Source organism: Neoarius graeffei, chromosome 12 (genome assembly GCF_027579695.1).
Source record: "Neoarius graeffei isolate fNeoGra1 chromosome 12, fNeoGra1.pri, whole genome shotgun sequence".
Classification (NCBI taxonomy): domain Eukaryota; kingdom Metazoa; phylum Chordata; class Actinopteri; order Siluriformes; family Ariidae; genus Neoarius; species Neoarius graeffei.
Window position 1 is genome coordinate 80,470,820 of NC_083580.1, and position 27,803 is coordinate 80,498,622.

The 27,803-nt window shown below is 41.5% G+C and overlaps 2 protein-coding genes across 4 annotated transcripts in view; both read left to right on the forward strand.

Moving 5' to 3' along the window:
* The window catches only part of gpr34l (G protein-coupled receptor 34 like), a 471,084-nt gene that overhangs the window by 334,051 nt on the left and 109,230 nt on the right, over positions 1 to 27,803 (forward strand). The gene's annotated exons all lie outside the window — the stretch shown is intronic.
* tmlhe (trimethyllysine hydroxylase, epsilon) lies at positions 6,212 to 27,673 on the forward strand. Of its 3 annotated transcripts, none has more exons than XM_060935256.1 (8): positions 6,212 to 6,373; positions 11,503 to 12,499; positions 14,145 to 14,321; positions 17,258 to 17,537; positions 23,949 to 24,068; positions 24,841 to 25,077; positions 26,515 to 26,653; positions 26,748 to 27,673. In XM_060935256.1, the coding sequence occupies exons 2-8, from the start codon at positions 12,346 to 12,348 to the stop codon at positions 26,877 to 26,879; spliced, it is 1,239 nt and encodes a 412-aa protein (XP_060791239.1). In that variant the 5' UTR covers positions 6,212 to 6,373; positions 11,503 to 12,345; the 3' UTR covers positions 26,880 to 27,673. The 3 variants fall into 3 exon arrangements, with proteins under 3 accessions (XP_060791239.1, XP_060791241.1, XP_060791240.1); XM_060935258.1 differs by having other exon boundaries at positions 12,343 to 12,499; XM_060935257.1 differs by lacking the exon at positions 6,212 to 6,373 and adding an exon at positions 11,229 to 11,397.

A 27,803-nucleotide genomic window follows, 5' to 3' on the forward strand; every position in this document is an offset into this window, starting at 1 on the left:
TCTGTGTGTCAGCCCTGTGATGACCTGGCGACTTGTCCAGGGTGTACCCCTAGCCTGGGCCCGCCCATCCTAAGTGTGACGCAACACGAGGGCCTGTTGCAAGCTTAGTCTGGCAAAGCAAGCTATCTCCAGCTCTTCCAAGCTCCCGAAAAATCGGGAGCCAATCAACTTTGAGCATCTCCAACAGCCCTGGGTAGAGGCGTGTTCAAGGCAGTGACGTAGTAGAACTGCGACCGGAAGCCATAGATTGTTTACAGAATCTATGCTGGAAGCGCTTCATTCACTAGAAACATTACGAACATGGAGCAGCGGCAAGCCTTTGACACAGCGGTAGATGCTGTATTGAAAGCATTCAATGGGAAGTTCTCATTGAAAACGGAGCAAAGAGCAGCCCTGGAGGTATTTATCTTCTTCCTGTTACTCAAGCAGTTTGCGTCGCGTCACATACGTCAGAGGAAAGAGTGATGTGATTGGTTTAAGCTTCGTCACAGCCTTTTCTGGCTTCGACCAGTAGCAAACTGAGGCATTTCAGGGAGGCGGGTCAACCACGCCTTTGGGAAACGGTTGGGCTTAATATCTTTGCCAGACCAAATGCTCGCAGAGCTTTGAAGTCGCGTTAGCCAGACTAGTGTACCCCGCCTTTCGCCCATAGTCAGCTGGGATAGGCTCCAGCTTGCCTGCAACCCTGTAGAACAGGATAAAGCGGCTAGAGATAATGAGATGAGATGAGACATCTCTTCTCAGGATGTGCCCATACCATCTCAGTCTCATCTCTCTTAGCTTAATTCCCAAGCTCTCCACATGTGCTGTCCCTCTGATGTGCTCGTTCCTTATCCTGTCCAACCTCCCATCACAAACCTTAACATCTTCAACTCCGCCACCTCCAACTTTGCCTCCTGTCTCTTCGTTAAGGGTACGGTCTCCAATCCATACATCACAGCTGGTCTCACTACTGTCTTATACATCTTACCTTTCCGATCACAAATGACTCCCGAAATCCTTCTCCAACTGCATGACCCTGCCTGCACTCTCTTTCTCACCTCACTATCGCAGCCCCCATTTTCCTGCACAGTTGACCCCAGGTACTTGAATTCACCAACTTTCTTTACGTCTACTCCTTGCATCTTCACTACAGTCTCATCCCCATTCTCATTGATGCACATGTATTCTGTTTTGCTACTGCTCACCTTCATTCCTCTTCGTTCCAATGCATACCTCCATCTCTCCAAACCCAACTCAACGTCCTTTCTACTTTCACCACATATCACAATATCCTCCGCAAACATCATGTTCCATGGTGACTCTTGCCTCACTTCGTCCGTCAAGCTATCCATCACTATGGCAAACAAGAAAGGACTCAAAGCAGATCCTTGATGGAGTCCCACCTTCACCTTGAACCATTCAGTTGTTCCAACTGCACACCTCACTGCTGTTTCACTGTTCTCAGACATGTCTTGGACCACTCTAATATACTTCTCATTCACTCCACACTTTCTCATACAATACCATAACTCATCTCTCGGCACTCTATCATATGCCTTCTGCAGGTCTACAAACACCAGTGTAGCTTTCTCTGGCCTTCATGCGGAATGAAAAGAGAAGTTAAAGTACTGAAGTATTTGCTTTTAAAAACACTTAAGTATTAAAAGTGCATTTTCTGTCAATGCATCGTTGCATTATTGCCACAACGCTGACAAAACCTAACACCGTTAGCAAAGACAGAAATGTGAATTCACAAAATGAACGCATGCTGTGCATCATGGTGGTTTAACATTAAGCTAGCTAGTCAGTGATGCTCCACCTGACATGCTAGCAAACGCTTTTTAAACTCAGAAATCATATTCGGTAGCTAGCGCTACTAGAAAAGAAAGATTTCTACATTGTTTATTTGGCAAGATTATGCTAAAACACAGTATTTCTGAAATCACTTCAGATAAGTTAATGTTATTCATGTTAGCGTAAGTCATAAGTTTCTAAAAAATATAATACTCAAAGTACAGATACTCAAAAAGTGTACTTAAGTACAGTACTCAAGTAAATGTACTTCGTTACTGTCCACTGTTAGAAAGTGAGTTTGTGGTATCCTTCTTAACTTTTTTTTTTTTAATGTCACTTGTGTGTGTGGCCTTAGGCAGAAAAGCAAGTACTGATTTAATTTGACCTTAAACAGAAGAGCAATTACTGACTACGCCACCAGGGGACTTTCACCCCAGGAATCTCATCTCATTATCTGTAGCCGCTTTATCCTTCTACAGGGTCGCAGGCAAGCTGGATCCTATCCCAGCTGACTACGGGCGAAAGGCGGGGTACACCCTGGACAAGTCGCCAGGTCATCACAGGGCTGACACATAGACACAGACAACCATTCACACTCACATTCACACCTACGCTCAATTTAGAGTCACCAGTTAACCTAACCTGCATGTCTTTGGACTGTGGGGGAAACCGGAGCACCCGGAGGAAACCCACGCGGACACGGGGAGAACATGCAAACTCCGCACAGAAAGGCCCTCGCCAGCCACGGGGCTCGAACCCAGACCTTCTTGCTGTGAGGCGACAGCGCTAACCACTACACCACCATGCCACCCCACCCCAGGAATATTAACCAGAAAACACTTCAATGTTGACATGCAAGATTCATTTGACTAAAGACACCAGAGACCAAAGTTATGAAAATACAAAAAGGTTATTTTATTTTATTACAATGTTTACAAAAATAAAAGTTCTTTCCTTTACTTCAGAAACAATCACTTTCATTCACACTCACAATCCAAAGGTTTGACTGACATGTATGTGGGGTACGGGAGAAATCAATATTAACAGGGCTGAGGCCTACCAGCAGAGGGCAAGATACCAGGAGACGGAGAAGGGATCCAAGGAGGCACACCATGCAAGCACACCACTCACTGTAAACCAAATCGAAATAAATCAAAATAAAAAAAAAACACAGCAAAAGGAAAATTCCACACAGGCACACGTGAACACACACACACGGAAAATGGGGGAACACCACCACCTAGGGGATCAGCTGCCACCCCGCCTTGGGCACTCAGCACCTGAAAAGTAAATAAACAGAAAGGAGGTATGAGGAGAGAAAATCAAACAAAGAAACCAAGAAATAACACAGCTTGGTCACAACAAACTAACCAATTAAAACGCACAACCACACACGATGTAGACTAAGGGAGGGGAACTACGTGGACCACTGATGATCCACAGCTTGCAATGGCCTCCCACCAGTACTGGCATACAGCTGGCAACAAAAGGCTGCTTGCCACGGCAGAAAAGGTTGGCAGACGTGGTTGCTAGCCACACACAAATTCACATAAAATAAGCTCTTGTGAGCATTAAACCAAATAAACAGATAAGAAATAAAGAAAAAGCATTAACATAAATCAGGCCCAATAAGATAGCCCACTGGCTATCCGCAGCTATAGAAAAAAAGGCCTCCTGCCAACAGGTGGAACCTGAGCAGGGCTAAAGCAAATAAACAAAAATACCCAATTTAACAGAAAAGAAAATATCCCTCACACCACACTCCAAGCACACATACACGCACACTGATTATAGATGAATGATGAACACACACACACACACACACACGCTACAAAGGTTAAAACTAGTGTTAAAGTGCTGTGGTGGTCGGTGGTTTCGCAGCCCTCCTCATGCAGGCAGCTGCACCAATCAGAGAAAGCAGCACTCGGCAGAAACGGGTTGGCAAGAACAGCAGCAAACCCGGACCAAAACCGGCAACCCCAAGCGATCCAAGACTTCTCGCCTAATCCCAGCGAGGCTCACAGAATTCCATGGGTATCTGCACTTAGTAACAGACGCCAAGAGAATGTTCGGAAATCACCGCACACAAAATACACAGCTGGGCAAGACCGAAAGAAAGCCAAACGGTGGATGCACAGTCACCGGCAGACAAGAAATCACGTCGCAGGAAGATGCACTGCTGACAAGAAGTGGACAAAGCCAAACGGTGGGAGCACGGCCACAGATAAACAGGAAGGAGTGTGACAGGAACCAGCGAGGGGGGGGGACAGGTCGTCACGCCTCCAGAGTTCAAAATCACTCTACCATAAATAGGCTGGCGACGCACGCCATTGGTTGAGGCTGCCCCAATTACTAAGAAGCACTTAACTCAGTGCGTCTCGCCACATGTGGTTCTTCACCAGTCTGTTGCTACAAATTTGGAAGCCACAACTGTATCGATTACAGTGTCCCTTCACTGGAACCAGTGACCTCATAGTAAGAAGGTTCTGGGTTCGAACCTCATGTCTGACTGCGGTCTTTCTGTCTGGAGGTTGCATGCATGCCTGTGTGGGCTTCTTCAGGGTGCTCTTGTTTCCGCCAACAATCCAAAGACTTGCGGGTCAACTCCTCTAAATCCCCCATAGGTGTGAATTATGTTACATCTCGCAGATGCTCTCACCCACAGTGACGTACAACATACCCAGAGCAGCCTGGGGAGCAGTAGGGGGCTCGCTGCCTTTCTCAAAGGCACTTCAGCCATTCCTGATGGTCCAGGGAACTAAACCAGCGACATTTTGGTCCCAAAGCTGCTTCTCTAACTGTTAGATGGTTGTTCTTCTGTGTAGCCCTGTGATAGATTGGTCAAGTCAAGTCAAGATTATTTGTATAGCGCGTTTAACAACAGACATTATCTCAAAGCAGCTTTACAAAAAATTAGAGACTTTAAACAAATGTCCCTAATAAATGTATTTATCCTGGATAATCAAGCCTGAGGTGATGGTGGGAAGGAAGTGAGGTGATGTTTTGAAGTTCAGGAGACACTTAAGTCCTCAGATGTGTTTTTGTTTACTGTTTGATCATGGTTGCCATATTGTACACTAATGCGTATATGCGCAATACCCACGTCTTTAAAGGGGTTTCTGTGGATCTTTGTGAATGATTTACCTAGAAGAGAAAAGCAGGGAGGATTGAGAATCGAGCGGCTGTGGTTTGTTTACACCCGATACTGAAACTTATAGCATCCTAGCAACCATCACAAAAGATGCGTACAAAAAGCCCAGAAATTCCTCCTTACCTGGGCAAAAACAAGACAGTAGTAGATATCTTGTAGTGTCCTGATGCCCAGACCTTTAACCCAACCACATATAAAAAGTTGTTCTCCTCCATGCTCTTCCAGGTTTTCATCTGTGTCCCCGTGTAGAACGATGTCTGCAGCACCAGGTAGTTTGAGATGTCAGGGAACTCAACGGTTGGATAATTTTCCAACTCATAGGAAAAATTCTGGGGCGGCACGGTGGTGTAGTGGTTAGTGCTGTCGCCTCACAGCAAGAAAGTCCTGGGTTCGAGCCCCGTGGCCGGCGAGGGCCTTTCTGTGCGGAGTTTGCATGTTCTCCCCGTGTCCGCGTGGGTTTCCTCCGGGTGCTCCGGTTTCCCCCACAGTCCAAAGACATGCAGGTTAGGTTAACTGGTGACTCTAAATTGACCGTAGGTGTGAATGGTTGTCTATGTATCAGCCCTGTGATGACCTGGCGACTTGTCCAGGGTGTACCCTGCCTTTCGCCCATCGTCAGCTGGGATAGGCTCCAGCTTGCCTGCAACCCTGTAGAAGGATAAAGCGGCTAGAGATAATGAGATGAGGAAAAATTCTTCTTTGTTAGTGTGTAAAGATCGAATCCCATTGAGTGGTTTCTATATCCACTTCTTGGTTTTAATAACTTGCTTGTTTGCTGAACACAAACATGGCAATAAGTTCTTGCGTTAATGGGCCAGACTCCACTTTTGGATCATTAATCCCTTTTGACTGAGAATGCCCTGCATGCATGGGTTTGGCTTCTGGCACATCCATACAGTTTTAAATACAATACCTGCAATTAAAACCAGTTTGTTTATTTTTATTGTATTTATTTACTTCCTGGGCTCCCATCTGCAACAGGGAGTGATGTCGCATCCCATTAATACACTTTACAATAGATTATTAGATTATAATAGAATAGAGGAGCTAAAATAAATGGGGATCTTTTTTGGGACATGTTAGAAGTATGAAAAGGTTGAGAGCTCCTGCAAGAACGCATTTTCTTTAGAGTGCTTCTTCTGGGAGACGCTCTTGGTCCAGTCAGCCAATGGCATCGTTTGTGGGCGGTGCTAGAGTGTGAAAGAGCCAATGAGCATGAGGATTTTCTCACACAACGTTAAGCACGTGGCGCGCATGCGTGGTCCTGTGAGTTACACATAGCTGCCGCAGTGGGGCCAGCTGTTGTAATGCAATATCGCAGACGGCTCTTCAGTTTAATAATTACATTTTGCATAAGTTTTTCATGAAATGCGTAAATTAAGGCCATTTTTGGAGAGGAGAGAGTGAAGTTCTTCAGTCCAACCGTCTTTCATCGAACACACACCCGTGAGTGACTCATTTATTTATTTCTGCTATATGTTTTAAAGTCAAGTTTATTTGTAAAGCGCTTTTAACAATAAACATCGTCGCAAAGCAGCTTTATAGAATTTTAATGACTTAAAACATGAGCTAATTTTATCCCTAATCTATCCCCAATAATCAAGCCTGTGGTGATGGTGGCGAGATAAAACTCCCTCAGACGACATGAGGAAGAAACCTCGAGAGGAACCAGACTCAAAAGGGAACCCATCCTCATTTGGGTGATATCAGACAGCATGATGATAACATTTTTAACAGTTTTAACTAGGGCTGTCAAACGATTAAAAAATTTAATGGTGATTAATCTCAGAATTTCATATAGTTAATCGCGATTAATCAAGGCAAGGTAAGTTTATTTATATAGCACATTTCATACACAATGGCAGTTCAATGTGCTTTACAGAAGTAAAAACAAAAACAGTAAACAATAGAGAAATAAAATTACATAAAAAATTGTATTTTTATTCTAAAACAATTAATTAAAAGAATTAAAAGAAAATAATAAGAATTAAACAATAGTAGAAATAAAGTAATAAAATAAAGTAGAAATAGGAGGAGAAAAAAAGAAACCAGCAGAATAGAATAAAGAATAAAATAGAATAAAGTTAAAATTAAAGTAAATTTAAAACATGCAGAGAAAGTAAAAATTATTAAAAAAAAAAGAAGACAATATTAATTATTTAACAGAAAGCATCTGAAAACAGCTTGGTCTTTAACCTAGATTTAAAACTGCCAACAGCAGGAGCATTTTTAATGTCGTCTGGCAGTTGGTTAATCTGGCAATTGATAAATCTATGTAAATGAATAAGGCTTTTAAAGTGAAATGTTATGATTAAAATGAACACATTTTATGCTAAAAGTACTTGTTAAAAACTGCTGGGACAAGAGAAAATGGTAAGGGAGTTTATTCACTCACATACTAGGCAGTACTGAACATACAAAACACAAAATTGGATTTTGTGATGGATTAGGGAGCTGTAGTCTCAAATATAAAACATGTCACATACTACTGTGTCTCAGTTCAGACGTGTGACAAAAGAAAATAAAAATGAAATAAAACTTCAATTGTGCTGGAGTTGTATTTAGTCACAGCCTATAGGACTTCACAGTGCTGTGCAAACAAAAATAAATTGCAGTTGGACTTCAATAAAGGGGCGGCACGGTGGTGTAGTGGTTAGCGCTGTCGCCTCACAGCAAGAAGGTCCGGGTTCGAGCCCCGTGGCCGGCGAGGGCCTTTCTGTGCGGAGTTTGCATGTTCTCCCCGTGTCCGCGTGGGTTTCCTCCGGGTGCTCCGGTTTCCCCCACAGTCCAAAGACATGCAGGTTAGGTTAACTGGTGACTCTAAATTGAGCGTAGGTGTGAATGTGAGTGTGAATGGTTGTCTGTGTCTATGTGTCAGTCCTGTGATGACCTGGTGACTTGTCCAGGGTGAACCCCGCCTTTCGCCCGTAGTCAGCTGGGATAGGCTCCAGCTTGCCTGTGACCCTGTAGAACAGGATAAAGCAACTACAGATAATGAGAATGAGACTTCAATAAAGACATTTAGTGTCATATCCCAGTGCTACAGCATACTGAAATCTCACTTTACAAAAGTATTTTAGAACTGCAAAGTGCATACCAAAACCAACTCAATCACACTGTCTTCTTTTGAAATGAAAATTTTGAAATTAAACTTCCCGTTTAACAGACCTTTCTCCATCACTCACACTTACTCTTATTGAAGCAGCGCGCGACAAGCCTCAACAGGAACTACGGGTGACTCGCAGGACCAAATTAGAATTTGCGTTAACGGCACTATATTTTTTTAATCGCGATAAATTGAGATCGCGTTAATGCGTTATTATTGCGTTAACTTCGACAGCCCTAGTTTTAACATGAAGTCAGTTTCGTTGATGTTATAAACTCTTCATTGATGGGAACTTGAGTGCAAAACTGTTCATGACAACTGCAGTCCTAAAGTTAGCAAGCCAACTGTAGTCCTCAGCCATAAAAGCATTACTGTAAGAGTCCAGAGTGTCTTCCAAGTGTGACTTTTAACTGTCCATATGTGATGAGACTCCAACCAGACGTAGGGCATCAGGATGGATCAGGCAGGTCCGAGGAGCAGAAGAGGTTCAGCATCTTGATCTCAGGATTGACATGTAACTCAGAGGGACAGACAGAGAGAGGGGTATCTCCAAGATCCTTGAAAAAGCTGTGGCACAGCAGTTATGCTCATATTTACATAGGAATAACATCCATGAAATGTATCAGTCAGGATTTAGACCTCATCATAGCACAGAGACAGCTCTGGTTAAAGTAGTAAACGACCTCCTGTTGGCGTCTGATCAGGGCTGTGTCTCGCTGCTTATGTTGCTTGACCTTAGTGCAGCATTTGATACCATTGATCATTCCATTCTTCTGGATAGACTAGAAAAATGTTGTGGGAGTTAAGGGAACGGCCCTCTCCTGGCTCAGCTCTTATTTAACTGATCGCTATCAGTATGTTGATGTAAATGGTGATTTTTCTAGATGTACTGAGATAAAGTTTGATGTTCCACAAGGTTCTGTCTTGGGTCCACTGCTTTTTTTCTTTATATATGTTCCCTCTGGGTGATATTATTCATAAGCATGGTATTAGTTTCCACTGTTATGCTGATGACACACAGTTGTATGTTTCTGCAAAACCTGATGAGAGACACCAGCTTAATAGAACTGAGGAATGTGTGAAGGACATTAGACACTGGATGCTTATTAACTTCCTTCTGCTTAACTCTGACAAGACTGAAGTACTTGTACTCGGACCACATGCAGCTAGAAGTAAGTTTTCTGATTCCACAGTAACTCTGGATGGCCTTTCTGTTTCTTCATGTGCAGCAGTAAAAGACCTCGGAGTGATTATTGACCCCAGTCTTTCATTCGAAACTCACATTGATAACGTTACCCGGATAGCTTTCTTTCATCTCAGAAATATTGCTAAGATAAGAAATTTCATGTCACTACCTGACGCTGAAAAACTAGTTCATGCTTTCGTTCCCTCCAGGTTGGATTATTGTAATGCCTCACTGTCTGGATGTTCCAATAAGTGCATAAACAAGCTCCAGTTAGTTCAAAATGCAGCAGCAAGAGTCCTTACTAGAAATAGAAAATATGACCCCATCACCCCTGTCTTATCCACACTGCATTGGCTCCCGATCAAATTTCGTATTGTTTATAAAATACTACTATTGACCTTTAAAGAACTGAATGTTCTCGCACCACAGTACCTGAGTGAACTTCTGCTCCTCTATGACCCGCATCGCCTACTTAGATCAAAAGGTGCAGGCTATCTGCTGGTACCTCGTATAGTGAAGGCTACATCGGGGCGGAGCCTTTTCTTACAAAGCCCCACAGTTATGGAACAGCCTTCCAAGTAGTGTTCGGGAATCAGACACAGTCTCAGCATTTAAGTCTCGGCTGAAAACAGATCTGTTTAGTCAAGCCTTGTGTTAATGGTGTTTATGAGGTAAAGGTGTAGATCTGGAGGATCCTCAGACAGAGTGTTTTGGTAAACTGGGTTGTATGGATGCTGTCAGTCCCCACTCGCTTGCTCACTCGAGTTTGTTGACAGTGTAGTGGCTGCTGCTTTATGTCCCGGGGCCCCTCATGCCTGTGTTACCTTCTGGCTCTCCCTTTTTAGTTATGCAGGGATGAGAGTTTTCCGCTTTTCGGCGGATTTCCACTTTTTCTGAGTCAAAAACGACCTTTTTATATTATGCCAAATCCGTTGAGGATTTTTTTTATTAATTTCGGGGGGTTGGGGTATGTTCCTTCATGCTGTTCAAACTTTATTAACTCCAACGATGTTTACACATTATTTGTAAGTCGCCATCTTTAGTCTCGTTTAATCTTGTTGAATGTGATGTAAAATTCGTGTTATCTACATTGTTATTGGTCGAGACCATAATAGCCAGTCAAAACAGTTTTTACAAAGACACCCACATCCGCTTTCTTTTATCAAAACTTACACATGTTCGTGAGCTGCATATCAAAAATATGCTCCTCTAATCGGCGTTTTTTCTCAAGATGCCGAATACTATTGATAAGCGAGATGAAGCGAAGGTATGTGAAATTGATGCTGGTATAAAAAACAAGTTTAGCAAAGGAAAGCAAGAGAGCCAGGTTAGAGCATGTAAAAACACAGGAGGCGCTGGCTAATGAAAGAAAAAGGAAAAAAGAGAGGACTGATGAGCTTTTGGCTTTGGCCAAGAAGCTGAAGTCTAAATGATCAAATGAAAATTTGTTTCAAAAATAACTGGGAACTGTAAATAACTCTTAACTGTAAAAAGTGTGAATAGACATTTTCCTTTTGAAGAAAACATACAAGTGATGCGGACAGTAAGATAAAGACAGTCCCCATAAAATACGCATTTGTTTGATTCAATACATTGAATATATGATCATTTGAATTATAGCTGACAGTGTTGATAACTGTCTAACTTTAAAGTTTAAATAGACATTGTGAAGAAATCATATACAAGTAAAGTGGACATTAGGAAAAGACAGTTTCCATAAGATATGAATGTTTTTATTTAATTCAATATATGAAAATTTGAATTATTAATGGAACTGTAAATAACTATGAATTTTAATGGACATTTTTTAGAAAAACAAGTGATGTTGACAATGAGTAATAACCAGTCCCCATAAAATGTAGATATTATTTTGAATTATTGCAATACACATATTGATTTTGATACATATTGTTCTATATAATAGTGTTTTTATTTCAGTAAGTATTAAAATAGGCATCAGGTGTTTTAATTAACTACAGCTCAGATTGCAGGAAATAAGGTGTGTAAGGTCTCATTTTGAAAAAAAATTCCCGGGGGGTCCCCCCGGACCTCCCTTATTACAGATTTTCTGCTTTTTTCATCAGGACCCACTCTCATCCCTGGTTATGCTGTCATAGTTAGTTGCCGGAGTCCCTGCTTGTACTCAGTGCAATATGTATACTGTTCCTACTTATTCAGGTGACATTGGGCATACCTAACAACCTGTGTTCCCCCCCAAAATCTGTCCCTCTGAGTTACATGTCGGTCCTGGGATTGAGATGCTGAACCTCTTCTACTCCTCAGACCTGCCTGATCCACCCTGGTGCCCTGTGTCTGGTTGGAGTCTCATCGCATCGCTCCTGTGGAGGACGGCCCCATGTGGACAGTTAAGTCACACTTGGAAGACGCTCTGGACTCTTACAGTAATGCTTTTATGGCTGAGGACTACAGTTGACTTGCTAACTTTAGGACTGCAGTTGTCATGAACAGTTTTGCACTCAAATTTCCATCAATGAAGAGTTTATAACATCAACCAAACTGACTTCATGTTAAAACTGTTAATGTTATAGTCAGGCTGTCTGTTGTTGCCCAAATGAGGATGGGTTCCCTTTTGAGTCTGGTTCCTCTCGAGGTTTCTTCCTCATGTCGTCTGAGGGAGTTTTTCCTTGCCACCGTCGCCACAGGCTTCATCATTGGGGATAGATTAGGGATAAAATTAGCTCATGTTTTAAGTCGTTCAAATTGTGTAAAGCTGCTTTGCGACAATGTTTATTGTTAAAAGCGCTTTACAAATAAACTTGACTTGACTTAAATGGTGATTTTTTTTTTTTCTAGACGTACTGAGGTAAAGTTTGGTGTTCCACAAGGTTCTGTCTTGGGTCCACTGCTTTGTTCTTTATATATGTTCCCTCTGGGTGATATTCTTCATAAACATTGTATTAGTTTCCATTGTTATGCTGCTTAACTGTTAAACACTAGCTTAATAGAATTGAGGAATGTGTGAAGGACATTAGACACTGGATGCTTATTAACTTCCTTCTGCTTAACTCTGAGGTGTAGGCGAACCCACTGATGAGTCCTGGGACCTTGACACATACCTGTATGTTGTTCTATTAATAAAGATTGCACCGATTTGTTTTGCAGATCATGGCCTTAATCAGAGCGGTTTTGAAGCTGCGAGGGTCCATGCAGTTGGCATCTCGAAGCTGGGGTTCTGTCTCTGTGATCTTTGGAAGCCAAAGATGCCAACACACAGCACCACAGGATACCTGTAACTGGCAGCTGCTAGATAACTGCTTTGGTATGTGTTTCTCAGTTGCACAGAAAAAAAAAAACCCGCGCTCGTCACACTTGAATGATGTCCAGGTAGTTTATATTTGTTAAACAGCTCAGCTGAGCTCTCATTGTTGCTCATTTGTTTGCTATCAAAACAAGTTCTCATTTGTTTTGTTCTCACGTTGGGTTGGGTTATTCTATCAAAATAATCCGTCCTGTGCTGGTGTGATGTGTTCCCACCCTGTCATGGATACAGCACAGTGTCTTGTTCCACTTCGTATTATATGCACACACCACAGCGGATTTTGCAAACAACTTTTTTTGTATTAATTCAGTCATTAACTCCTCACACTTTTGGACTGTTTATAGATGCATGGAAAGTCCATAAGAGAATTTAGTTTTGGTCTCACTTACATTATAACAGCGATAAACAGATGTTCACTTCCTACCAACCTTTCTGTTATTTTGTCTTCAAAAGACAGCTTGTCATTTAACAGAGAAACCAAAAGTCCCGAAGACTCTCCTGCACAAGACTTGGTTACAGAAAGTGCTCTCACTGGAGACTCCTTCCATGATTATACGTCACAATCTGTTTATTATTCGGCTTAAAGCATCCACTGTAAAAGTTACTGTGAATGAGTACAGATATGATAACGTACTAGAACGAGTTTATCATTTAGGAGGCCATAGACAATTAATTCACACCTTCTTTCTGGTATAAAGCAGGCTTGTAGTACTCGAGTCCAGGACTCGGACTCGTGCCTCGACTTGGACTTGAGCACTGATGACTTGGACTTGTAAATTGGAGACGAGGACTTGGATTCTTTCTTTATTTTTTGTAACATGCCATAATAATTTGGCATAAGATATTTATATCTACATTAATTTTGTACTAATTTTCTGCAAGAGCGTCACACCTGCGTGCCTTGGCGCATGCATCAGATAGACTCTCAGGCGCTCCGGACAGCGCGCGCACCAAGCGGACTCTCGCATGCACCATAAACGACTCGCACCTGCACAAGATTAAGGTGCAATCAGCGCGTCGATATAAAAACTGTGAAAACACACACACTTACTTTGCGAAGTATTGAGTTGCGTTGCTGACACATTACCGAGCCTTATTTCCTTGTTTGGTTTCCTGATCCCTGATTTCCTGTTTCTCGTCTTTGATTCTGCCGAGTCTACGATAGCCTGTTTGTGCCTCGCTCGACCTGTTGCCTGTTTCACCGTTTTATGATTTTGCCTGCTGTTCTGGATTGTTTACCATCTTCACTTGTATTAATAAACACACCTTCTGCACTTACATCCGTCTCTCAGCCATCTCTGACAGAATACTTCACACTCCCTGACAAAGAGAAGCACATTCACCTGTTCATACGCCATGTTCAGGAAAAAAAACTAATGTTAATGGGGCTAAAACAGCCACCGTCACATGGTGCGGTTGGAGTCTTGTTCTTGGACTCGACTCTGATCAGTAGTGGACTCGACTCAAAATTTTTTTTTTTTTTAATGACTCGGATTTGAACATTGGGGACTCGAGACTGGACTCAGACTCGAGGTTTAGTGACTTGACTACAACACTGGTATAAAGATATTTAAGTCAATCACTTTTTTTTCTAATTGTCTGTTTTTTTTTGCATTATTTAATGACCGCTTGTATCAATCTGCAGAACTCCGTTATGGTGGCCTTGTGATGCACTTCAACTATGTGTGGCTGAGGGATCACTGCCGCTCGGCCTCGTGCTACAACTCCAAAACCAACCAGCGCAACTTAGACACCGGCAGCATTGATCTCAACATCCGGCCCACCAAGACCCGTGTGGACGAGGAGAATCTCTTCCTTACATGTAAATCCCAGTCGGACTATGCTGAGTTAATTTGTGGTCTTTGTTTTGTTGAAAAAAAAATCATGACAGCCTGTTTATTCTTAGATATAACAATGTCCTTTTTATGTATTTATTATTATTATTATTATTATTATTATTAGGGCGGCACGGTGGTGTAGTGGTTAGCGCTGTCGCCTCACAGCAAGAAGGTCCGGGTTCGAGCCCCGTGGCCGGCGAGGGCCTTTCTGTGCGGAGTTTGCATGTTCTCCCCGTGTCCGCGTGGGTTTCCTCCGGGTGCTCTGGTTTCCCCCACAGTCCAAAGACATGCAGGTTAGGTTAACTGGTGACTCTAAATTGAGCGTAGGTGTGAATGTGAGTGTGAATGGTTGTCTGTGTCTATGTGTCAGCCCTGTGATGACCTGGCGACTTGTCCAGGGTGAACCCCGCCTTTCGCCCGTAGTCAGCTGGGATAGGATCCAGCTTGCCTGCGACCCTGTAGAACAGGATAAAGCAGTTACAGATAATGAGATGAGATTATTATTATTATTGTGTAAGATGTCACACTACCTTTTTGTTATCATAGTCTTTCATATTTTTCTACCAGATGTTTGACTCGGTACCAATGCAAAGATGGGTATATCTTTTTTTTTTTTTTTTTTTTTTTAAACCTCAGCAGATTGCTACCAGTACCTGTAGAGTCCTCCAGTCAGCAATTTTGTTGCCACGGATGTGCATTGTTGAACTGACGTTTATTCAAAGGAGCAAAACCAGCTTTCACTTGTGTTGTTCTCTTTGCCTGTTCAGTTGAGGCATTCAGCAACTTTGATATGTTGATTTCATGGGTCACGATGGTATGGCCTCTTGGCTTTCGCAATCAACCGGTGTGTGGTTTTATTTATTTATTTTTAAAGTCATCATGGTGTTTGTGCAGCGACATACAGTACATGTCCAGTATACTTTAGATATTGACTCCTGATCACACTTCTGAGACTATCGCTCATGGTTATCCTTAGAAGATCAGCATGAGAGTATCTTAGCTCGTCTTCTTTTTCTTCAGCACTTTCAGGGGTTGGCAGTTGACTCCAGCCACCTTTAACTGTTTGTCTCAACAATTCCATCCAGCGGGTTTCCAGCTTATCTATACACACTTCATTTATATCCCATGCTTGAGTTCCATATGTGAGACGAGATCTAAGACATGGTGCCGTTATCTTCATTCATGTTGCCATGTTGACTTTATGATCTGTCAGTACCTGTCTCATTTTGTTCTCGTTCAACTTCCCAGTTGTTCTTGATGCACATTGTTCAGTAGAACTTCCCAGATCTTTTGTTTCTTATCAGTTGGCCCAGATACATGAACTCGTGGACATTCTCCATGGCATTTTCACCAACTGAGAACAGTGATGGTCTACTAGCAAGTTTTTCATTGCTGACGAAGCAGTCATTCCATTCACCTGTAGACGTTACTCTGTGAAGGAACTTACATGGGTTATTTAGTAACATGCTGCACCCTGAGATGATAAGAAAAGAAAAGACCTTTACTATCCCACAATGGGGAAATTTCCTGTTTGCAGCAGCACAGTGGATAGCAGCAGAAGAGGACATATCAAGCCACAGAAGTAAAAAAAAAAAAAGTATATTAAAACGAAAAAAAGTCATTTGTTACTTTGACCAAAAGAGAAGCGAGTTTGTGCTTTCACTTGATTGGTGACTAATGAATAATACAAAACATATTTGGTGTCTGCCAAGGAAGTCAACTCAAGAGTGAAGTGTAGGATATAAACATTTTTCCAAACAAACAGGATTTTCACAAGTACCAAATTTTCAATTAAATTGTGTTTTATGTACATAGCACCTTCAGCAATGGATATTGTCACAAAGCAGCTTTACAGAAATCCAGATATAAATTTATCCCTCATGAGCGAGCCAGTGTCAGGAATGCAGGGGACAGACAGACAGATGTAAAGGCTGGAAGAGGGTTTAATCAGGCAAACTGGCAGATAAATCCAAATCGTAAGGCCGAATAAAACCGGCACAAACAGTACATCAGAGGCAATATTGAAAGGGCAAAATCCAAAGTACAAAACAAAGCCAACCCCTGAAATCAACAGAACAATAAGCAAAGGCTTGATAAAGCCAGACACAAGAAAGTGAGAGTGTGCTTATGTCATGTGCTGTGGTGATTGAGTCTAGATGTGTGCAATCAGGAGACTGGGTGGTGAAGTTGTACCGTTGTTGTAGTCCATGGTGGCCATATTTGAAGGTCGCTGTGAATTCTAGGAGGCAGAATCTTGATGACAAGATAGCCAGACGTGACAGTGGCAAAGAAAATCTCCCTGAGACAACATGAGGAAGAAACTTTGAGGGGAACCCAGCCGTGTCTGGGCAACACCAGATAGTGCGATTACAAAAATAATATTTCTCCTATAACCATATACTCAGTAGTCAAGCAGTGCTAATGTGTTTCAAGAACTTGTCTTGAGTATTGAATGTACAGTGAATGATACTGGAGCGCAAGCTGGTGTTTTGTTTTGTTTTTTGGTAAGTGGATCAGACATGTTGGAAGGGCAGAAGGAGTCCGGATCACTGGTCTCAGGAATAATGTGTAGCTTGTCCAGATCTGCACCTTTGTCTAAAAGAAATGCTATTAACAAAAAGTTTTTGATTAAACTTCCATAACTGTAAGAAAAAGCTCTGCCCCTGTTGTAGTCTTCTTCAAGGTACTAACAAAGAGCCTGCACCTTTTGATTGAAGCAGGTGTGGCGGATCATGAAAGACCAAAGGGTTTTCTCAGATACTGTGGTGCAAGACTATTCAGGGCTTTATTGGTCACAAGTATTGTTTTATGATTAATTTAATGTCTAAATGGTTTACCAATAAATTCATTCATAATTAGCTTGATAGTAAAGTAAACATGAAACTGGTAATAAATATACTCTGTGTTTTACTATCCATAGGGCCTGATGGTCACATTACACGCTACAACCTGGCCTGGCTGGCAAAGAACAGCTACGAGGGCCAGAAACAGAGTGCTATACAACCACGCATCCTGTGGAACGCCAAGATTTACACCAACGCTAAGGTGCCTTCTGTCAACTGGGAAAAGTTCATGAGCTGTGATGAAGAGCTGAAGACGTTTCTAAACAGCTTCTTGCTGTATGGTATTGCGTTTGTAGAGGACGTTCCGGCTACAGTCGATGCTACGGAAACAGTGACCGGGAGAGTTAGCGTTATCAGGTGATACTTTTTTTTTTTTAATGACTGAAACCCCATTACTGTTATTAAAAATGTTATATTCTGTAGATGTTATGAACCTACTTTGCCATTTGCTAAATGATGGCTCTGTGCTCACTCTAGGACCCAAATTGTTTTAGCGAAAAGTGCTAAAGACTCAAATTTTTCTTTTGCAATTTTGCTTAGCAAGAAATGCTAAAAGAACAATTTTCTTTTTAGCAAAGTAATTTTTTTAGCAAGATATGTTATACTTCTAAATGTTTCTTGCACTGACATAATATTGAAAAATGAATTATTGTAGTTTGTTGGTGTTTCAGTAGTGTTTGCAAGCTTGTTTCCTGCCTTTGTCTTTCCATGTTCTTGATTTATGTTCATAGCATGCTTATTTATTCTTGAATCCTCTTATTTTGATCATTTCATCAACTGTATATATGTAATGAAATTGTGTTTAATTTAACCCGTTTAATCTGGTTTACGGAATCCATATTTTTCATTATAATTATATCTAACATCTGGTGTGATGTGCTTTGCATTCTTTGCTATCTATGCACCTTTTAGCCCTTAGGCCAAGTTTACATTAGACCGTATCTGTCTCGTTTTCTTTGCGGATGCACTGTCTGTTTACATTAAAACGCCTGGAAACGCTGGGAAACGGGAATCCGCCAGGGTCCACGTATTCAATCCAGATCGTGTCTGGTCCGGTGCTGTGTAAACATTGAGAATACGCGGATACGCTGTGCTGAGCTCTAGCTGGCGTCGTCATTGGACAACGTCACTGTGACATCCACCTTCCTGATTCGCTGGCGTTGGTCATGTGACGCGACTGCTGAAAAACGGCGCAGACTTCCGCCTTGTATCACCTTTCATTAAAGAGTATAAAAGTATGAAAATACTGCAAATACTGATGCAAATACTGCCCATTGTATAGTTATGATTGTCTTTAGGCTTGCCATCCTTCCACTTGCAAGTGGTAAGTGATATGCGCTGGGATCACACACACAGCGGCTCAGTCCCAAATCGTGGCTCGTGCACTTCACTCGCGCGCTCTGTGAGCTGCGCAGGGCCGGAGTGCGCACCCTCCAGAGGGCACTCGCTGTTCAGGGCCGAGTGATTTGGAGCGCAGGATGCCTGCGGAGCCGAGCGTATCCGTGTATTGGCGTTGCTGTGTGCACGCGAATCGTTTTAAAAACGTTAATCTGATGATCCGCTGATACAGTCTAATGTAAACCCCACCTTAGTCACCCTCTGTAGTGTGCTGAGTGGCGTGTGTGTGTAATTGGGATCCGTGTGTGTGTTTAGGGGGACGGGGGTGTCTTTATGGGTAGGATGAAGGGAGCTCAGGGAGTTAAAATCAATGGTTGTTTCTTATAATCTCATAACCCAAATATAATAATATTCACCATTAATTTCTCAAATGAAACACTTGCAGTCAAAACTTTGAACCATGTGCGTCAAAACACTCTGAAAACAAGGTACACTTGGTCGATACATCCTGGTTCATCTGCGAGTTCTTCCAAAGTTCTGTCAGGGTTGAGATTATGTAGAAAATACGTCTTTAGAATGGTTATATTGTGTTTTTATCCGTAACTGAGAAAGCTAACAGAATATTCTAATATGTTATCTCACTTTTTTTGTCATACGTAAAGTCGGATAATTTATTTTAAACAAACCTCGCTATAATCTTGTTCACTAATGAGCGAGAATTGCCGACATTATCAGCGCAACTCGGAAATTGATCATTTTATATGTAAGGTCCGATGCTATTGGAAGACGTAATTTGCGGTCAACCAATAAGAAGCTTCAAAACTCGGGGGCGTTGGTTATAAATCAAAACATCGAAGATGGACACGAAAGGCAGGGCCTGAATTTCATTTTTCAGAATGGGGGGGGAATTCCCCCCCTCAGTGACTCAAATGGGGGGGATTTACACAGTTTGTGGGGAACGCTACTTGTGGGCTTAAATAGCTTCGGTCTTACCTTCTGCCACTACTCAGATTGAAGATCTCTATAGTATGTAACCTTTTGTCACCATTTGAGGGATCCTTTTCAGTAGACACTTCATTTTGATATCTCCAAATTTGGATAGCACTGTCAGACAAAGGCCGGGTGGATAAATGCAAGTATTATTCCCACCAGCCGTCTAAGATATGGACTGTTCAGTTTCGGGTGGAGGGTAGAAAACCACCACAAAATGAAAGAGATCCTTTACAGCATGACATTGCTGACTGACTGTATTATGCCATCAAACACCAATAGCCGTTTTCTAGCAGTGCGAGTAAGGCTCGAGGAAGAGTTTGGAAGGTTGTGTGCCTTTTAGTGAAGCTAATTTTACAACCTCCTTAGTGTTGCTTTGCACAGCTGCTTCTTCCTCATCTTCATGCACTATTCTTTAAGTGTCACTGCTTCGTTTAATTATAAAAAAAGAAAAAAATCAGTCTGTTCTTAATAGCACTCAATGAATTTATTGACACAAGAAGTCTAACTTAAACCAGTCTGCTGACTTTTCAGGATTCTCTTAAAATTTGTCTCTTCTTTTAGTGGCCATCTCTTTAATCAGTGACCTTTGCTTTTTCCTTTTATAACATTTTTATATAATCTTTTTTTATCAACTTTTATATCATTTTTCTATTCTCATGTCTGATCTGATCATCCCTGTCCTCTGTTTAATGTCTACAATTAAAATAAGAAAACGCTATCAAACTGTTCTTAACACTGAATGAATTTACAAACTTTGTTTCAGTCCACATATAGAACGTTAACATGACAACAGTCTTTGTTGACTTTTCAGGATTCTCTTATACCATATAGCCGTGTCTCCTGCGTCATATGCCATCTTTAATTAAAAAAAAAAAATCAAATTGTTCTCAACACTGAACAATTCATCTTTGCTGAGTGCAGGATTCTTGTACATGTGTAGTCTTTCCTACTCTTTCTCCTAGTGGTCCTCCCTTTTGTCAGCATCAGTGTCCTTTGCTTTTCCTTGTAAATACTTTTTTTCTTATAGCCATGCTCTGATCTAATCCCCTTCGCAACGCCGACATTAACATTAGCTGTCTCGTCCTGTGTATTCTCAACGGTATCACTCGCACTGCTATTACCACCATCGGATTCAGGAGTTTTCCTCTTAGCAGGGGAAACTTCTGCCACTGCACTTGTACGTTTTAGCCAGCGGGCCAGGTTTGTTTTACAGCTAAAGTCCGAGAGAGGAAGAATGCGCGCGCTGTATCTGTGTGAACTGTCTGTGTCTGCTGTTTTTTTTCTGAGTAGGCTACGGGGGGAGATGAGAGGGGGGTCAGTCAGTAAAAGGAGGGTTAAATTCAAGTAACCTTGAGAACAGAAGGTAGTCGCGCATTCACACTGATCCATTATTAGATTGACGTTGCCAGGCAATGCAGTAATGTGTGTGGGAATCTCTCGCATTAGAATCGTTAAAGGTGCGGGAATTAAAAAAAATATGCGCAATACCCGCAATCCCGCGCCCAAATTCAGGCCCTGAAAGGTACTGTTTATCTTGAGAAATCGCAATTGTTTGATGGATTTTGCTTAAACTTTAAATGACTTTCGCATAAAATGCGAATACAGATGATTTTCTTTTCGCAAATTGGAATAAAACTTCACAATTTGCGGACGTGCGAGCGGCTAGCGTGAGCCCAGTGGCTATAACAAAAAAAAATCTGAGCAGGTACAGACAGCTGTGCTTTTAATACAGTTTGTGTTACAGGAAGTGCTATGTCATGGAAGTTAGCATAACATTCACAGAATAAACTCCATCAGCAAATCTGATCTAAAATGATGTCAAATCCAATAATGATAAGTTCTGATGCCAGTCCTCTCTTGGATCAGACGTTCTTTCATTTACAGTCTGGATACTCTGTTAGGGCTGGGTGATATGATATCAAGATAAATATTTAAGTTGTTCCACGAAATCGAGTCGTACATGAGCTGATAGGCGACAAGGCGCGCAGCACATGGTTGTCTATAATCCATGTATGACGAGATTGAGTGGAATAACTGTTTTTTTCTATCCACATTCACTGGATTTTGAAAAACAGAGCATTTTTATTATTTTTTGCAAATTCGATAAATTAAAAACTTTTTATACAAAACATCCAACAAAATCATTTCTGCTTAGAATGTAAACAAACCAGCGAAATGACGGGAGCAATTTATGAAAAATGTGATAAGAATAATTCTTGAAAAATAAAAAAAGATGTTCTTACCACCAAATACTTTAATTCCATATTTTGTTGCCTTTATTATTATTATTATTATTATTATTATTATTATTTTGGGTTTCTTCTTCTTCAGGGTTGTTGTTGTTGTTGTTTTTTTTTTTTTTTTTGGTGGTTCATAAACCAACTTAAAGATGCAATATCACCACCGACTGGGCTGGAGTGTAGAACAGGAGATATTGGGGGGGACGTATTTTTAGCTGTTTCTTTTCAATACTTGATCATTTTTTGGGGTTTTGTTTTTGAGTAGAGTTTTTAATTTCGTCCATGGTTGGTTCAGCAACACACTCCGCCATTTTGTTTTTCTCTACTCACGGTATATGAGCTGATAGCCTAGTAGTAGAGTAGCCAATCAGAGTGCACGATTGCTCATATCCAGTGAAATGTGTATAGAATACAGTGGTACTTGAAAGTTTGTGAACCCTTTAGAATTTTCTATATTTCTGCATAAATATGACCTAAAACATCAGATTTTCACACAAGTCCTAAAAATGGATAAAGAGAACCCAGTTAAACAAATGAGACAAAATATTATACTTGGTCATTTATTTATTGAAGAAAATGATCCAATATTACATATCTGTGAGTGGCAAAAGTATGTGACCCTTTGCTTTCAGTATCTGGTGTGACCCCCTTGTGTAGCAATAACTGCAACTAAACGTTTGCGGTAACTGTTGATCAGTCCTGCACACCGACTTGGAGGAATTTTAGCCCATTCCTCCGTACAGAACAGCTTCAACTCTGGGATGTTGGTGGGTTTCCTCACATGAACTGCTCGCTTCAGGTCCTTCCACAACATTTCGATTGGATTAAGGTCAGGACTTTGACTTGGCCATTCCAAAACATTAACTTTATTCTTCTTTAACCATTCTTTGGTAGAACGACTTGTGTGCTTAGGGTCGTTGTCTTGCTGCATGACCCACCTTCTCTTGAGATTCAGTTCATGGACAGATGTCCTGACATTTTCCTTTAGAATTCGCTGGTATAATTCAGAGTTCATTGTTCCATCAATGATGGCAAGCCGTCCTGACCCAGATGCAGCAAAACAGGCCCAAACCATGATACTACCACCACCATGTCTCACAGATGGGATAAGGTTCTTATGCTGGAATGCAGTGTTTTTCCTTTCTCCAAACATGACGCTTCTCATTTAAACCATAAAGTTCTATTTTGGTCTCATCTGTTCACAAAACATTTTTCGAATAGCCTTCTGGCTTGTCCACATGATCTTTACCAAACTTCAGACGAGCAGCAGTGTTCTTTTTGGAGAGCAGTGGCTTTCTCCTTGCAACCCTGCTATGCACACCATTGTTGTTCAGTGTTCTCCTGATGGTGGACTCATGAACATTAACATTAGCCAATGTGAGAGAGGCCTTCAGTTGCTTAGAAGTTACCCTGGGGTCCTTTGTGACCTCACCGAATATTACACGCCTTGCTCTTGGAGTGATCTTTGTTGGTCGACCACTCCTGGGGAGGGTAACAATGGTCTTGAATTTCCTCCATTTGTACCCAATCTGTCTGACTGTGGATTGGTGGAGTCCAAACAATTTAGAGATGGTTTTGCAACCTTTTCCAGCCTGATGAGCATCAACAACGCTTTTTCTGAGGTCCTCAGAAATCTCCTTTGTTCGTGCCATGATACACTTCCACAAACATGTGTTGTGAAGATCAGACTTTGATAGATCCCTGTTCTTTAAATAAAACAGGGTGCCCACTCACACCTGATTTCAATCAATGGGATGACAAACCCCTGACTCTAATTTCACCTTCAAATGAACTGCTAATCCTAGAGGTTCACATACTTTTGCCACTCACAGATATGTAGTATTAGATCATTTTCCTCAATAAATAAATGACCAAGTATAATATTTTTGTCTCATTTGTTTAACTGGGTTCTCTTTATCTACGTTTAGGACTTGTGTGAAAATCTGATGTTGTTTTAGGTCATATTTATGCAGAAATATAGAAAATTCTCAAGGGTTCGCAAACTTTCAAGCACCACTGAATATATTGTGTTTCGTAGAAATGTCTTCAATTGTGAGATCATTCCTCACTAACTGTTATCATAGCCATATTTTTTAAACACAATATGTTCCCAATACTTTTTCAAATTTCAAATCGTAAATTTCCTCCACACCTTTTTGTGCCTGTAACCCTGACCAGACGTACTCTTGTGTTCCAGAGAAACGATGTACGGCCGAATGTGGAGCTTCACCTCTGATTTTTCCCGTGGTGACACAGCATACACAAAGCTGGCCCTGGACCGCCACACGGATACGTCTTACTTCCAAGAGCCTTGTGGGTGTGTATATGAACGATCTTGATTCGACTCTGATTTGAGTTCCTGTAGCTGGACCCCGGTTCATGCTCACCTTACAGGACCTTACAACGTGACAAACGATGTTGAGCCTGTGCCACCTCTGGATTACTTTAATCTTTCTGCTGTATGCTTTGCTTCTTCGATGTGACACCAGGCCAGTCACGTCTCTGTTGCATAACTGTGACCTCGGGGCTCGAAATCCTCACTGAAGTGCATTAGACTGAATACAGAGAGACTGATAATCAGCACGTTGCTCTTCCTGCCTCAGGGTGCTTTGACATATGCAGTGTTTTATCTGTTTGATTTGAAACCTGATGCGGTGCAGTTCATTTGTGCAGGTCAGAACGCAGCATTCCAACTCGTTTGCGGGCCAAAACGACGGGTCCTGTCGAACCCTAGCATGGTTTTGATGTTTTAAAGGTGCAATAGTCGATTATTTATTTATTTTATAAATTCATTACTTGTACAAATAACCTGGAAGATCTTTCGCAGTGCAGAGCCATGCTCAACCACAACCTCTCTGCTGCAATTATGCTCTTAATAGAATAGATAATTCACTTATTGTACTATGTTTATCCCTTTTAAAATTCAAGCAAATGTTTATGCCCAGAATGTTGTCATGAAGGGTTTTCTGACTAATAACTGTGCAATATATAAATATCCCTAAACATCATGATTCAATGGTTACTGTACTGATTTTTTTTGCTTTATCATATACCATTGTCCATTTTCTCACCCTCTTTCTCCATGGCAGGATTCAGGTTTTCCACTGTCTGAGGCACGAGGGAACAGGCGGCAAGACTCTGTTAGTGGACGGCTTTTACTCAGCAAGCAAAGTGCTCGAGAAGTCTCCTGAAAACTTTGAGCTTCTCTCACGCGTCCCCATCAAACATGAGTTCATTGAGAACCTTGGCAACCATAGCAACCACATGATCGGCATCGGCCCTGTTCTCAATGTCTACCCCTGGAACAATGAAGTCTACATGATGAGGTATACGAGCACTCACATTCTTATGTGACATGGCAGATTATATGGTATCGTTTAATTATTTTTTAGCTCACCGGCTATCGGCCAATGAGCTGTTGCCATCACGCATCGTCCATCCACAATTCACAAAAATTGTTACTCCTCCCTAAACTTTCAATGGATTTTGATTCTGATTGTTTTGTTTGGAAGAGCTAATTATACCCCTTTTCCACCAAATCAGTTCCAGGGCTGGTTCGGGGCCAGTGCTGGTGCTGGTTCACAACTCGTTCAACTTGCGAGCCAGCTGAGAACCAGTTTGCTTTTCCATCGCTCGCAGTGCTAAGGGGAGCCACGTCATTACGTCGCTGTATATGTCAGTTACGTCGTTGTATACGTCAGTTACGTCGCTACGTTTGCATAAACCTTGGCGCGAATATCGAAGCAAAAACAACACGGAAGAAGCAGCAGCAACAACAATAATAATAATAATAGATGACTTCGCGTTTGTACAGCTGCTGCTTCTCGTCGCTTAAAAATGGCGATCTTTCGCAGTCTTGTTATTGTTGTTGGTCTTAACAACTCTGCACCCCCCCGGCTGACGTAAGCGGTTCTTTCCTCTGGCCCAGCAGAGAGTTGGTGCTAGCCTGGAACCGGTTTTTCTGGCCCCAGACCCAGTTCTTTGTTAGTGGAAACAGAAAACCCGGTTCCAAACTAAGCACTGGCCCTGAACCAGCCCTGGAACTGCTTTGGTGGAAAAGGGGCATCAGTCTGCACAAAAGTCACTCCCTGATTTTGTGATTTCTCCTTAACAAGTTGCTAATTAGGCCGATTAACAAACTTTTTCAGGAAAATCGCTGCTACTCCTGGAGTTTTCAATGGATTTTGATTCTGATTGTTTTGTTTTGAAGATCAAATTGTTCTAATTGTTCTCATGAAGAGCAACTGGGCTAATTATAAACGAGTCTGGTTTCTCATGGTATGGCCGTGTGAGCTACTGCGTCGCTGACGCTCTGGTTCAGCACTATAACAAATACACTATGCATTCCCTTCACTGACAAAGTAGCGTCCTGTTTATCTTCTATCAGGAGAGAAAGAGAGTATAGGGGGTTAAAAACACACCTGGCTGATTCAATCTAGGTTAAAGACTCGAACACTCAGTGTTTAGGAAGTTCATAGCTGCAGATATGAGGCTCTTTGGTATCGAGAAGAATGCAAGATTCAAAGAAGTCTGTCTGACAGAACACAATTAGCTCACAGCAAAATTTGAGGTGGGGAAAAAAAATTCTTGGCCTGAAAGCAAATGATTAAATGGCCACGTTCAATTTGTTCCATTCTCGTGCACAGGTTTTTGGGTTTTTTTTTAGTTATATGCTGCTAAGAATTTGAATGGATCACGCAAACACTGTCATCATTGAACATGGAAAAATTTTATTATAATGCAATTGTTGTCAATGTTGCTAGGTATAACAACTATGACCGTGCCGTGATAAGCACAGTTCCTCATGACGTGGTACAGCGCTGGTATGTGGCACACAGACAGCTCACTGACGAGCTCAGGAGACCCGAGAACGAACTGTGGGTCAAACTCAAACCGGGCAAGGTAACAAAACCTCTAGACAGTATAACATCTGCTGTATTATGCTGTATTATGATGAGAAAGTCTTCAGTATTATTGTTACGTTCTGTGTGTTAAGGTTCTCTTCATTGATAACTGGCGAGTGCTGCATGGTAGAGAATCCTTCACTGGACTTCGTCAGCTCTGTGGCTGCTATTTGACCAGAGATGACGTCCTCAACACCGCTCGCTCTCTGGGCCTTCAGGCTTGACGAGGGCTCAGCTGACCAGCACCAGAACACCACCAAAGAACAAGCTTAAAGTTGCTGAAATCTTTGAATCCCATAGCATTTTAGTTAAAGGGTAAGGGCTTCTTTATCACCACAAGCAAGGAATCATTATTATGTTTCTGTCAGTTTTATTAAAGGCACGTTAGGAAGGATAAGCACTGGGAAATGAACCTGGGTGATACAAGGAAGAAAAATTCTAGCACTTTCACAACAATGATATTCAGTGATGATGTAAATGTTTTTTAATATAGAAAATGTTGCACCAACACATCATGGTTTACATTCATGTATTATTGTCTCATATTACACAGACATGAGTGTTTTAGTGGGAAATACTCCACTGGTATTTTTCATCTGAGCTCCATCTGGGACATGGAGAACCAAAACCGTGAGACACATCTCTGTCACTCGTGAGGAAATCGATGAATTGTTTTGATAAATTTGTGAATGTGTCGATATAATAAAAAGAAAATCACACATTGGATTGAAAATATGAAGTTTATCTTCTCGTGTTGGAAAAACTTGCATTTTTCATGCGAAATGCATCGCGGATCTGAGGGACATATTATTTTAATAATATTGTCTGGCTTTTTTTCGTGGTCTATCAGATATATTCCATTCAGCTAGCATGATACTGAACGAGTCAAAGACGAGTAGCTGAATGGAATATATCTGATAGACCAACATTTTGGGTTCGGCACAGAACTAGTTTGATACTGATTTAAATAAATAAATAGTTGTATTGTTTAAATACTGCATTAAATGAATGAAAATGACTTCCTGCTCCTGTCTGTCTGTCTGTGGGTGCCGGGTGTAGAAAGAAGGATTTATTCGTAGCTAACTTTGCAAACATCTAACCAAGGTTATTTTTATAGCCTTGTTATTCTTTCATTCATGAATTCATTA

What these genes read in the sequence shown, in the direction of transcription:
- tmlhe (XM_060935256.1), top strand. Translation starts at nt 12,346, where the DNA reads ATGGCCTTAATCAGAGCGGTTTTGAAGCTGCGAGGGTCCATGCAGTTG. An exon ending in GGAGAATCTCTTCCTTACAT is followed by an intron (nt 14,322 to 17,257) that starts GTAAATCCCAGT and finishes TACTATCCATAG; the next exon opens with GGCCTGATGGTCACATTACA. An exon ending in GGGAGAGTTAGCGTTATCAG is followed by an intron (nt 17,538 to 23,948) that starts GTGATACTTTTT and finishes CTTGTGTTCCAG; the next exon opens with AGAAACGATGTACGGCCGAA.